The sequence below is a fragment of the Pelodiscus sinensis genome, chromosome 9 (assembly GCF_049634645.1).
Source record: "Pelodiscus sinensis isolate JC-2024 chromosome 9, ASM4963464v1, whole genome shotgun sequence".
Lineage (NCBI taxonomy): Eukaryota > Metazoa > Chordata > Testudines > Trionychidae > Pelodiscus > Pelodiscus sinensis.
In genome coordinates, this window is record NC_134719.1 from 11,981,313 (window position 1) to 11,995,092 (window position 13,780).

The window sequence follows — 13,780 nt, forward strand, 5'->3', positions numbered from 1 at the left end:
AGACTGTCATGCAGATGAGACTCATTTCCCTCAAGTCGATGAAATTTGTGCAGCGCACTGAAAAATTAAAGAGGCGCTGCCCACATGCAATGCCCACCTCTTCCAAACTCCCAAGCCAGCTCCAGAACAAGGAGCTGGTGTAGCCAGGCATGGGCTGGTTATTGCAAGTGCCCAGTGACTAGTCTTGTCTCTGGGTCCTGGTGCTGTTCATATGCCCCCCTCCTCCCGTGATCTCACCGTTTCCGAGTCGCAGTCCCTGCGTAAGGTGCTCTGGAGCCTGTGCAGCATGTGCCTGGAGGGAAGGTGAGAGTGAAGTTTGCTGGGCAGCTTCACTGGAGTGTGAATTTCGGGACCGTGTTTGCATTCATTACACTCCCATTAAAAACTGGCTGGCTCAGACCTGGGCAGGACTGGTCTGAATGTGCAGCTGATCATTTGTCCCTGCCAGCCTCTGGAAAAACACGCCTGGCTGTGCACCTGAGGAGTGCTGGCTGGGACAGAGACAGGCAAAGGGCTCCCGGCCTCTGTCCCCTCCCCGTCTGGGGCTCTCTCTTTGCATTCGCGCGTCCTGCACTTGGTTTCTCCCTGCGTGGGTTGCAATGGCTGAGGATAAAACTTTCAGCTATGGACTGATAGTGCTGGGCTTCTTCCTGGTGATGATTGGCATGTTCATCATGAGCGTGGACAAACCCCACGTCTACATCACCTTTTGCACCTTGGGGGTTTTAACCATAGCAGTGGGGATCACCTGGAGCATGTGTCAGTGCTACCCCAAGGTAGGGCCAATTCTCTTATTTGTGCTTTCTTGGGCTGCCTCTCTGGCGCAGGGGTTCTGGGAGGGGGTAGAGGGGCATTGCGAGGCATCTTTGGGAGCCAAAAAGCCTCCACAGGGCTTAATAATAGCGGTGGCTTAAATACTCTTGTGGCAGCCCTATGGAGGGGAAGTGTGTGCCATGCTTAAGGCACCAGACCAGGAGACACTGGGGGGAGGGAGCACGATTTCCATCTCTGCTACTGACTCACTGTGCAGTCTTGGGCAAGTTATTTAACTCCTCTATGCCTCACTTTCCCCATCTGTAAAATGAGGATGGGGATGCTTACCCTTTCTTCCACAGTGCTGAGAGACCAGGGATGAAAATATCCACTAGTAGTGATTGCACAGTCACTGTAAGGCTTGGCTCAGCATTCCTTTGGCAGCTGATTTATCACTGGTCAGTGCTTGTGCCTGGCTCTGGGATATTGCTGCTATCCCATTGAGTGGCTGGCAATTTCTCCTGGGTGTGTAATGCATTGCTTCCCTTGAGAGGGGCGAGGGAACATCAAGGGGCTTCGTAATACGCCCTCTGCCACAGTCAGATAACTCAGACTAGTGTTCCAAGGGGCTTTTAAAAGTTACCTGCAACTTGAGGTTGGTTTGACTAAAACCCTTGAAACAGCTGCGAGTGGAGCAGGGAAGAGAGGGCAGTCACTTCTTCTGCCTCATTGTCTCTGCAGCAGCAATTCCAGTTCTCTCTGGGCACGGAGCACACGGAGCAAGGGGAATAGATACATTGCCACGCTCTCTGGAAGGGAGCTGAGAGCATTACATTAAACTGGGGCTACAAAACCATCCGTCCTTTCAGCCATTCAAAGTGCTCCTTGACACCTCAGAGGAGATGCCTCACTTTGTCCTTCTATCCCCAAAGAGCCTGCTTTTTGCCAGGCTTGGCTTTAACCCTGAGGACAGTGGAGGAGGCTGGCTCTGGATCTGGAGAGTTACAGGTGAAGCAGGCCCAGGGGGAGCTCCAAGGGTGTCTTTCGTTCTTCTCATCTGGGGATAAAACATCTTCAGGCGTTACTGAAGGCTGTGCTGACTGCACAGGCATGTGCCCTGAATCCCTGTTATTAATGAGAGGAGGAATCATTTAAAGAATCTCTCCTGCGTTCCCCCAACCCCTTTCCTATACCTCCCGGTGACAGCTGCCGTGTAACTTGTTGCTGCTAAATGATCAATAGGAAACAAAGAATGGCAAATGTCTTGATTCATTTCTCAAGGTCACCACCACCGTTCCCTCTAATATTTTTCCATTTGCATGCAGAATACATTTTATGTGCACCGAGGCATGTGCGGATGTGCACCAAACACATCCTGCTGGCTATGGGCGCTCTGCTAATCAGCTGGGTGACATTTGAATCTCTCCTGGGTGGCCACACACTCAGCTCACAGGGAACACTGGTCACCATCCCCAAAATCCACATTTCTCTCATGCAAATTAAGAAGGTGGAAGTTAAGCAAATGGACAAATCTTAGAGAAAGAGAGAGTCTCCCCCCCCCCCCCCCCACGGTCTCTCTCAGCTCACTCTGCTTTTCCACAGGATTCTTTTTGCCTTAACAAGACTCTTTCACCAAGTTCTTTTGGGAGACACATATCAGAGGGGCAGGCTGGCACAGCAGAAGTGTTTTCATACAAGCAGCTTATTGAACAGATTCACGACACCGTGAAAGCAATTTGTGTAGTAAGGGAAAAAAATTGATCTGTTGCCTAAAGAACAACACTGCTGTGTAAGTGAAGGCACAGGAGACAGCCAGGAAAATGCTGGGAGGGGGAAGTGTTTACTTATTGCTCATCGATTGCTCACAGTTTCATATAAAATTGTTAAATTCAGTTTAGATTAAGGGGAAAAGAATCCTAGACCCTGCTGAATCCATGCCTAACCCCTAGGCCCTTTGACTCTGTGGGTTATTAAAGTCTCTTTCAAGAAATCTCCTTGAAGAATGTTGATAGCAGCTCAGTAAAACAATTAAACTCCCATTCCCCGAAGAAACAGCTATCCCACGTTCACCATTTTCCCAATGGAAACGAGACATTCGCTCACTCATCTGAGGAAGTGGGTGTGGTTCACAAAAGCTCATGATACTATATGTTGCGACAGGATCCGCCCCACTCCTGGGTCCCAGACCCCCGTTCTGCCCACTATCCCACAGTTTAGGGGCTGCAGCATAAGACTCGCTCGCCTTGTTTCAGCGTTTGGCCATCTGTCCCTCTGCAAAACAACAGAGCGTCGGGGCCGATGCCCCAGGCCAGTCAGGGCTGAGAAAAAAAGGTCCCCCTCTGGCCCCTTGGGAATAGGGAGTCTTCAAACATTCACTGCTCAAGCCCTTCACCTTCCCTTGCAGCCTTTAGCAGGGCTGGTGTCGTTCCCTGCTAAGCGCCTCTGAATCTCCTTACCACTTGTTTGTTCCTCTCCACCTCCCCTCCCCTCCCCTCTCCCAAACTCCTTCTTCACTCTGTCCACCCTCCCCCACAGGGAAGGTTTTTAAAGAGGTCTCATGGCAGCTCAACTGGCCCTTAATTGATTGGTAGCAGTCCTGTCTCAGCTGCCCCTCATTAGCCAGGGCCCTTGCTGTTCCTTTTGTCAGAGCTGCCTCTCTCCCCTTCTACCTAGGCTTGCCAGGTGTCCGGTTTGGAACCAGACACTCCAGTATTTGAGCTTTCTGTTCAGGAAACAAATTGAAAAAAATATCAGTGAGAAAATACAAATGTTGGTATTTTCTAAATAAGATGTCATATAGATTGTGATGTAGTGTCAAACGTGTCCAGTATTTTTGTTGAAACCATCTGGCAACCCTACTTCTACCAAGCCCTTTAACCTGCTCTGTCACAATATATATATTTGGTTAGTCTCTGAGGTGCTATAGGGCTACTCGTTGGTATATTAACTCTCGGGTTAGATTTAGGTTTGGTCTAGATTGTAGCCTTACATCTGGGCTGTGTCTAGACTGGCCAGTTTTTCCAGAAAATCAGCCGCTTTTCCGGAAAAACTTGTCAGCTGTCTACACTGTCCGCTTGAATTTCCGCAAAAGCACTGGCTTCCTACTGTAAGAGATCAGTGCTTTTTGCAGAAATACTATGCTGCTCCTGTTCGGGCAAAAGTCCCTTATGTGCAAAGCTTTTGTGCAAAAGGGCCAGTGTAGACAGCTCAGATTTGTTTTGCGCAAAAATGCCCCTATCGCGAAAATGGCAATCAGGGCTTTTTTGCAGAAAAGCTCATCTAGATTGGCCACGGACGCTTTTCCGCAAAAAGTGCTTTTGCGGAAAAGCACCCATGCCTCTAGATGCTCTTTTCCGAAAATGCTTTTAACGGAAAACTTTTCCGGTAAAAGCATTTCCAGAAAATCATGCCAGTCTAGATGTAGCCCTGTAGTCTAGAGCATGGATGGGGAACCTCAGGCATGGGGACTGCATCTGGCCCCTGGCTTGCCTGGATCCGGCTCCTGAAGTTCCAGGCTTCCCCACAGCATTGGGGAGTCTGTGCTGGCGCTCCAGCCTCACCCCTGCCATCCCATGGCAGGACAGCAGCACATAAAATCTACTAGCCTGGGCTCCCCTAGGCTCTGGTGTGCTAGGGAAATGTGGGGAGTGTCTTTTTCCTTCTCAGTCAGGGGCCGCACCAGTGAGTTTTTTTGTTTTTCATTTTTTGCTTCTCCCTCGTGTGCAGCCCCCAACTGATTTTTCTATGGGGCAGCCGACCCCAGCCCAAAAAAGGTTCCCCGCCCCTGGTCTAGAGTCTCCGATTGACACAGGTTTACTGACCAATCTCCTGGTGTCGCCTGCGCTGTCACTGGGAAAGCTTCTCCTATCAGCACCTCCTATCTGGGGGAGGTGGCGTATCTGCGGTGATGGGAGGTCCCTCTCTGGCATTGGTAGCATCGTCACTGAGCAGTACAGCCTGCCCCTGCAGCACTGCGTGTGTAGACAGTCCTTCTGTGAAGCACAATGGCTCGCGAGAGGATCTGGAGCCAATGAGTGGGCGTGTTGAGGCACAGCACAGGGCAGAGGAGGGGCAGAGCGGGAGGTTACAGCACAATAAGCTGAAGGGTTCACCCGTGATAGGGACCCATCTCCAGAATTTTGCATTATACGGTGTCTTTAAATGCTGGCGGTCAGGCCTCTTTACCGGTACTGGGAGAGCTGTAAGTGCAAGTTTGGATCTGGATCCCGACTTCCTGAAGCTTTGGGGGAGGGTTGGCTCTGGGCAGGCCTGCTGATGGGCGGGGACAAAGGGGTCCCGGTGAGCCGGCAGAGGTGCAGAGATGGCTGCAGGAGCCTCGGGCCCTTTACATTGCTGCTGGAGTGCTCCAGCCAGCGCTGAGGGCTGGGAGGTGGATGTGCCATGGTCCAGGCAGTGCTCAGGGCTGGCTGCCCCGGCCCCATCCCTTCTGCCCGAGGCCCCACTCCTTCCGGGAGCACAGAGCTGCACCCCCTTCCACCTTGCCCAGGGGCCCAACAAAGCTGTTGGCCCCCCCTGGTTCTAGGACTTTGGTTTGGCCTGTAGTAGTGAGAAAGGGCAGCCATGAAGTTCAGCACTGGATCCAGTCCATGGTCTGTGGGGTGCGGATCAGGAATGCTGGGAATCCACGCCCTGGGGCCCATCCTTTCCCACGGGATGTCTCTGTTTCTGCATTGCAGCCTGTGGGCTGCATAAAATGCCCATCCCCCACTGGGAAGACCCTTGTGTCCCGGGGCTCTGGCCACCAGATATGGCTCCTGGAGGAAGGGGCAAAGCCATGGAGCCTGCAGCCCCCAGCTTCTCCTCAGATTGAAGTCCATGGCACAGCTCTGACTCCCTTGAAGGGGCCCTTTGGGGAACAGCCTGCCTGCCTCTGAAAGGGCCTGTCTCCCCTCAGGCTCTGCTATAGTTTCTGAGGCGCTGAGGGTGGCCAAGCTGGGGACTGATGCTAGGATCGGTGCTCCAGAAACTGCCGGCCCCCCAGCCGGACCAATCCAAGCCGGTTCCATTTGGAGGGAGCTGGCATTTCTCCACCTGTCTCCCCTGGGTGCAGGATGGCAGGACTGGGTGCCCTATTGGTGACATGATCCTGTCCCAGCCCTGCCAGGGGTGAGGTCCTGAGCATGCTCCATGGACCACTGAACACTGAAGACCTTACAGGACTGAGACTCCATGGGGGTTCTTCATATCAGCCTGAGTTTCGTGGCCAGGGGAGTAGCTTGCGCACGGTCTATTCTTGTGGTAGAAATGTAGCCATGTTAGTCTGGTGCAGCTGTAGTGTGATCTGGCGGATTAGCTACTTCTTCCTTTGCAGTGATTTGGATGTAAAAATGCCCATTTCAGGTGTGAGCCAAGTATGATTTTACCGCTGGGAAGGAGTTAGTGCTAGCCCTACACCAGGGAAACCTCCACTGAGGAGATTCACCCTCTTTGTTCACATTTAGAGGAATGATTCACCCCTTCTTGTTTTATTTTATCTCCCTCCCCCCCGCCCAGATAACGTTTGTCCCCATGGAGACGGAGTCCGAGAAGTTCCTGTCACACAAGCCTGGTGCTTCGATAGAAAATGAAATTCTGGAGAAGAGCTGGTATGTCGGAAAGATCCCAGGTTCCCAGCCTCAGCTCAACAGTTTGCAATCTGGTTTTTAATTAGAGTCTTAGCTTGTACACAAGGTTATCTGTGTGCCTCCAGGGACGAGGTCAATCCCTGAACACTCTGGCACGAGGGAGAGCTAAAAATATTTTGTCCAAAAAAAAAAAAAAAAAAAGTAAGCCGAGAGGGGGAAAAAAGCAAAAGCTTGTTATGGAACTGAGGACTCTGTTTCCATGTTATTTCAACCCTTAGATACTCAGCTTCTCTCTGAAGAGACTTCCAAGTGGGGGGGAGAGGGAAGTGAAGAGGGATGCAGCATGGGTGGGGGGGAGGGAGGTCTGACCTTATTCTGCAGTCCTTTCCCATCTAGAAATCCCACCGATTTCAGCCCTTTCCCAGACAAAATCCACCCTGCCCCCTTGGAGTCCTCCTCTGATGGGCCTAGTCTAGTGCCTGTTGGGTGAGAGCCAAGCCCTGCAGTCCTTTCCTAGGCCAAACCCCCACTGGGTTCCCCACGTCACACTGCCCTTGACACCCGCAGGGTTGGACTGTGCGCTCTCTCTGGAGCAAGCAGCTTAAGACCAATAGCTAACTTGATTGCCTCTCCACTAGGGTGACTGTTGTTCACTCTGAGCTGGATCCAACCCCTCCACCTCCCAGGCTGTGTCTAGACTGGCCAGTTTTTCCGGAAAATCAACTGCTTTTCTGGAAAAACTTGCCAGCTGTCTACACTGGCTGCTTGAATTTCCGCAAAAGCACTGACTTCCTACTGTAAGAAATCAGTGCTTTTTGCGGAAATACTATTCTGCTCCCGTTCAGGCAAAAGTCCCTTTTGCGCAGAAGTTTTGCACAAAAGGGCCAGTGTAGACAGCTGAGATTTGTTTTCCGCAAAAAAGTCCCAATCGCAAAAATGGTGATCAGGGCTTTTTTTGCGGAAAAGCGCGTCTAGATTGGCCAAGGACGCTTTTCCGCAAAAAGTGCTTTTGCGGAAAAGTGTCCGTGCCAATCTAGATGCTCTGTTCCAAAAATGCTTTTAACGGAAAACTTTTCCGTTAAAAGCATTTCCAGAAAATCATGCCAGTGTAGACGTAGCCTCAGAGTCTGGGGAGTTCAGATGTGGGATCTGGGTCTGGCCCATTTCTAAGACAAATCGGCTCACTGTGCCATGACTCTCTTCCCTTTTCCCTTCTCAGCAAATGATAAAATTCCTGCTTTGGAGCAGGAACTACCAGAATTCAGTTAAATGGGAGAATTTACTAACTTCTCTTTGCCTCTTCCTCCCTCACCCCAGCTCCCAGACTCCCTACACCAGCCAGGAAGAAGCTAATGTCTATGAGACAAGCCTGCCATCTTATGAGCAGATCCATGAGATGGCAAAGGGCTCTGTGGAATGTCTGAGGGTTCAAACGGCCCCACTCCTAGGTAACGGCGAGCTCCAGCCAGGAGAATGTCCCCATCCCTTTGTACAGGCCAAGGCCGAGGTCCACAGGATCTCAGAGAACGATGGAGAGACCTACAGCGAGCCAGCCTCTCTAGTGGTCACAGGAACAATTGGCAGGTGAGTGACCTTGAGGAACTGCTATCGGGGAGCCCAAAGGGCAATAAAAAGTTGCACTTATGGACATTCACTCTTTATGGACATAACAGTAGACAAAAAATAGGCAGCAGACATGGTGATCAAATCCTTCCAGCTAGACACGTCTCATCAGAACTTGCGGGATGCTTCAGGTACCTGTACGCTCTCTGGGACAGAGACTGTCTCTTTCTATGGCCTGTCTACCCTGAGGGAAAAGTAACCCTGGCATCGAGTCTGAAAACCCCGGGCTTGTGCTGTGGCGGGCTATAAACAGCTGTGTCAGTGTCTGGCTCACGCTGGAGCCTTTGCTCTGAGTTCCTCCCTCCTCACCAGGTTTCAGAGCCCACGTCCCAGCCTGAGCCCCCACACCTGTGCTGCTTTGCAGTGCTGGTGTGCGAGCCCAGGCCTGTACCCGATGTGTGAGTCCTGGATGCTATTGCCTTGTGTGACGGGGCACTCACTGGGATGAAAAGGGTTAAAACAGCCCTGGGAGAAGGCTGAGGCTGGCAGCCAATCAGAGCTCGATGGGGCTGTATAAAAAGATGCCTGGCCAGGAGCCACTCATGCTCCAGCTCGGGAGGGAGGGGGACCTAGCTGCCTGCTAGCAGGGGTCCTTGGGCAGAGCTCTGCTGGGGGAAGGCAAGGTGAGTTGCAGGAGGTCAGGCCTGAGTAATCCCCAGGCTGAGGCCGAGTGAGGTACTTGGGCTGAGGAGGAGCAGCTGAGGCAGGAGAAGGCAGCAGGCCCAATCCCCCTTCCAAGGATGGGTGGTCATTTCAGACTGCAGTTTGTCCCTGAGGCAGAGGCTAGATGATGGGCAGTGGGTCACTGAGGCAAAGTGGGTATAGGAGGTTGGGGTTCCCTAAGAGTGGAGTACCCCAAAGTGTGGGGGCACTGCCCCATGGCAGTACCAGGAGGGAAGGGCAGGTGGTCTGGGAGGGACATGGGTCCAGATGAGTTGTGGAGAATGGGCAAAAAGGGACTAGTGGGTGAGACACCGACTGCACTGAGCTAATTCCTGGAGTGACTGGCAGGAGGTGTCATGGTGGAGAGTCCTGCATGGACAGGTTAGCAAAGCAAACAGCAGCAGTGCAGGGAGGACGCAGTGCAGTGTGAAGTGGGCGCACCACAGTGACGCTGGTGCATCCCAACAGCCCAGGCCTGTCAGGAAACAAGTGACAGCAGCACGGTCCAGGTCATCAGCGAAAAGGTTGTGGGGACTGGCTTCCAGCTTGGTGGCTGTGGTTGTAAAGCCAAAGAGCTGTGCAGGCTAGCAGGGACATGGTACCTGGCAAATGGCTCTTCAGGGGAGTGATGAGGCCTGAACTCGCTTGTCAAACGCATCACACAAAGGTCTAGAACTGGACTGAATCCATTTGGACCAGTTGGGATGTTCTGAGTTATATGTGGTATGACACTAGGGGGCCGCATTTCCTCTCCCAGGCACAATGACAGGCTAATAGAACTGGCTTTCTCCAGCCCTGGACTCAGCTGTGACCCACTCACAAAAGCCCGAGCCAGCACCCACTCAAAGGAAGGGGGGGAGGGGTTATGGAAAGGGGGAAGTTTTTGCGCAACCTGGTCCCCATTTGTGCCTATGAAAATCACCCCCTGCATATTTAACTGCAGGGTCCCAGCTCTTCCTACCTTTCCTGGAGGATTGCCTGGTTTCATTTCCCCACTTTAATAGAAAAACGGGTCCTTATTTCCCAAGCACTGTTTGCTAATAGGGTTTGGGCCCCTTAGTATCCCAGGGTACGGCTACACTGCTAGTTTTTTCAAGCCTTTTGTTGGAAGAGGCTTTTCCAACATTTGGCCCGTCTAGACTGGACCAGAAAAAAAAAACCTCTTTCAGAAGCCTCTTTATTCCTCGTAGAACAAGGAGTACAGGGGCTTCCAAAAAAGCGCGTTTGCTCTTCCGGGGGAAAAAAAACAGAAGAGCAAACATGTCCCTGGACATGGAAGAGTTTTTATCCTGGAAAAACTCTCGTAGTCTAGCCGTACCCCCGGTCAGGTCCTACACTGGGATCCATAATGGCAGAGCCCTGACCAGCCTAAAGCCCATTGCAGAGGCTCAAGGATGTTGAACACATGCACTGAAATGACATTCATTGAAACCATTGTTAGACTGAACCCTGAATCTAGCTTCCTCTCTTGCTGTGATCAGCTGGGATGTAGTTAATATTAATGTTCTCTTTGGGAACCTTGATTAAAAGTTCAACAAACTGTCATTTGCCTTTTCCTCCAATTTATTTGTAGCAGACCTGATCAAATCCCTTCAAAAATCTGATGCGGGGAAGGCGGCTTCCTTAACAGTGTTATAAGTCTCAATAAACAAGTGCCAGGCCCCAGAGTTTAAATCCATGCTCTCAGTTCAGAGTGTCAGGCAAAGAGAGACCTAAGTACCTCTTCATTTAAAGACTTCAAGGAAGGCGAACAGATACCATGGTGATGGGCTCCGAGTCAGAAGCTGGATTAGAACAGTCAGAACAATAAATCACGTTGATCCCCGAACTGCTGAACAAGCGTTACTAACCAATCGTAGGAGACTTTGATGTGGGATTCAGCTGGCCCACTTGCTGGAATGCATCCATCTCTGGGCAAAACATGGTGGCTTTCTATCATGCCCATAAGCAGCAGTAGGCAACAGTTTCAGAAGAGAGATGAAGATTATTGTAGCCAATGGAAATTGCATGGGGAGGTTAGCCGGGCCACTGCACTCTGCTTGAGCAACATTCCCCACTTAAATCCTTTTGGATAATCGGTTAGCAACTGAGGCCGTGTCCAGACTCAGGGTTTTTTTCGGGAAAAGTAGCCTTTTCCCGAAAAAACTTCCCCTGCGTCCAGACTCAAGCCGCGTTCTTTCGAAATTATTTCGAAAGAACGCGGCTTTTCTTTCGATGGCGGTAAACCTCGTTTCACGAGGAAGAACGCCTTCCTTCGAAAGCACCTCTTTCGAAGGAAGGCGTTCTTCAATGTAAAGAGGCTGTCTTCGAAAGAGAGCATCCAGACTCGCTGGGTGCTCTCTTTCGAAAAAGCGGATTTTTCTTTCGAAAGATCCGCCTGCAGTCTAGACGCGATCTTTCGAAAGATGCTCTTTCGAAAGATGCTTTCGAAAGAGCATCTTTCGAAAGAAGCCTGCAGTCTAGACATAGCCTGAGAGCGGGTCTGTCTCCTGGGTGATGAAAGGGGCTCTGAATTCTCCTTCCCCATCAAGCACTGGCAGGAAAACCTCCAGATTCTGGTTATGCCTGTGCCAGGATTTGTAGCAAGGAGACTCTCAAAGGACACGGGGAAACTATGCACCTTCTCCTTGGAAGCTGCTGCAGAGCAGGTGAAGGAGGAGGGATGCGCAGGTGGGCTTCTCTGAAGGTACCGTAATGGAGAGACAGGGCTCCCTGTCTATATAGAGTCAGAGCCTCACCTGGCTGGTGGCAGCTGAGATCCACAGTGTGGAGGGAAAAATAAACAGAACAGCATCACTCTAAGACCCAGACCCACATCAGCTAGCAAAAGGGACACAATGAACCCAGCCCCATGCTGGCGAGCCGCTGTTCAGCTTGATTTACCGTAAACCCCACGGCCCAAACACAAAACAGGGAAACAGCTGCCCAGAAACAAGCCAGTAAATGAATCTGTGCCCTTCAATGTACCTTTGTGCCATTTTCAGCCCGTCAGAGAGGTCCCATGGTGCTGCACCACTGGCTTCCTGCCTGGAGGACATTGATCCGCCCTCTTCAGAGGGATCCATCGCCAGCAGCCTGTGTCAGGGGGGATCCACCGGCTCAGTGGGGAACCCATCCCCTTCCCAGGGCCACACGCAGATGCCCGGGTCTGAGCCTCATCACTATGAAGATTTTGCTTTGATTGATGCTCCACTGGAGGAACGACAGGATCCTTTCCCGGAGCAAACACCAACCCAACCTGAGAACTACCTACCTGCAACTGCCCCAGCAAGCCATTGTGCATTGGTGGTAGGTCCTGGCTCAAAGGCAGTAGAGTCAGGAGAGACAGAGTGTGTGGAAGAGGAGGAGGATATGTATTATGGGTTAAAAGACGGGCCAGAGAATTTACTCATAGCTGATGATTTTGTCTTTGAGCCTGAGACCTAACTATGGAGAAGGGCAAGTGACAGGCAGACCCCAGTTGCAGGGCTCTCGTGCTGCTCTGTATCCCAAGTGCCTCGCTGGTCAGACTGGGGTCAAGTAGCTGGGAGATCACAGCCAGCTGCAGTATTTAAGGGTGTTTGGCCGGGTGCTGGCTCCTGGAAATGCGCTGGCTTGTAGGGGGAAGATGTTATATTTGGAACATTTAAAAAAAAAAGGTGTGATTAATTCCAGAAAACACAGCCTGGCTTGGAATCAGCTGTGGACTATGACTGCTTGAAGAGTGTTCAGAGAGCAACGAATGGGCCAGCCCTCTGCATTCACTTTCCCCTCTGCTTGGACTTATTTAGCTGCAGGCCTGCCTGACAAGGAGGCTGCAATCCCAGGAAGCTGCCATGGGTGCTGGGAGTCCATTGGCATCAGAGGAATGTGTTGGGGTTAACAGGCCTCCTCCCTGGAGCCATGGGGAGACATGTAGTTCGGACCCATAACACCCATCCCGTAATTCAGCGCCAAAGCCCCAGCTACTTGCACTGGAATGCTCATAATTTGGGCACCAATCTGCTTGGGCCCAGACTAATGGGAACATGTGTTATGGGTGCCCAACCAAAAGGGAGGCCAGGGCTCAAACGGGCTGAAAATATCAACCCCACTATTCAAGAGTGCAATGGATTTTTCATTTGTCCAATAAAAATAATTAGGTAAATACGGTACTCGGGAAAGTGAGTCCTTATTCCATGCAGAGAGAGCTGCAAGTTGCTGATCCCCGGGGTGTGACAGGGTGGAATACGGGGCCCTGGTACAACTTGTGATAGTCCAGGTCTGTGCTACCAAGGACTAGGGGAGCTCTTGTGTCTTCATGTCACTAAAGTCTGTGGATCTGGCTGGCATGTGGTGTCCATAATGCAAATCTGCACCCCCCTCGCCTACCCCAGCATTCAATGCAAGCACCATCTGGCAATGTGACACCCTCCGTCCCTTTTTCTGGAGAGGGAAGCATGCGAGGGTGCAGCTACACTGCACTGAAAAAGCAATGACATGGAGGTGGCAGAGGTGTGCATGTGTTTGGCTTTCAGGCGGAGAGAGCAGTGCCATGGTCTTAGAAAGGGCTGTGGATGCCAACAGAGTTCAGCACAAGCATGATCCGTGACAGGATCAGGCCCAGTTCATGTGCTTAGGAAGGGAGGAGAAGACGAACTTCTCCGATGGTTGCCCACCTGAAAACTAGTCCTGTTGTTCCAATGTACTCACCAAAGCCGATGCAGCAATGCCTTTTTCTAATCATAAAAAAGCCCCCACAGAATCCAATTAGTGCCAATACCAGGGACCCTGAATGCCATGTTTCTAGAGTTTCCAGGTTAAAAGGTATTATTTATAGATGAGAACGTCCAGCTCATTAACTCCTCCCCTCCACCTGGGGCTGTGATCTGGGGGGAGGCGTTCTGCAGATGGGTGGCAGTCAAGCAGAATACAGCTAACATGCTAGGACCCACTTCATGCTCCAATAGCTGCCTCGCAGCCCCAGGGGTCAGCTGGGCAGAAAATCCGGAGTGACTCATGTCAGCTTCAGGATCCTGCAGCTGCTGGGCTCCGTGGCTTGCCAGTTTGCCTGCTGGGGCTGGGAAATGATGCCAAGCTGACAGGAAGCCATGGAGCAAGCAGGCAGCAGCTGTGTGAACTTGACGAGGCAAAACAATTTCCAGCCATGTGACTCCTAACTAGGCCATCTGCAAATC

At 51.5% G+C, this 13,780-nt stretch overlaps 1 protein-coding gene across 1 annotated transcript; it reads left to right on the forward strand.

Moving 5' to 3' along the window:
- Positions 1-413: 413 nt before the first annotated feature.
- On the forward strand, positions 414-12,757 carry BSND (barttin CLCNK type accessory subunit beta). The gene is made up of 4 exons (XM_006133520.4): positions 414-776; positions 6,268-6,359; positions 7,656-7,922; positions 11,609-12,757. Exons 1-4 carry the CDS (start codon positions 600-602, stop codon positions 12,048-12,050), a joined length of 978 nt encoding a protein of 325 aa, XP_006133582.2. The 5' UTR covers positions 414-599; the 3' UTR covers positions 12,051-12,757.
- Positions 12,758-13,780: the final 1,023 nt, after the last annotated feature.

Bases quoted from the DNA above. Each gene is read 5' to 3' on its own strand.
- BSND (XM_006133520.4), top strand. From the start codon at position 600: ATGGCTGAGGATAAAACTTTCAGCTATGGACTGATAGTGCTGGGCTTC. The intron at 6,360-7,655 runs GTATGTCGGAAA...CCCTCACCCCAG, and splicing joins GAAATTCTGGAGAAGAGCTG to CTCCCAGACTCCCTACACCA. The intron at 7,923-11,608 runs GTGAGTGACCTT...TGCCATTTTCAG, and splicing joins GTCACAGGAACAATTGGCAG to CCCGTCAGAGAGGTCCCATG.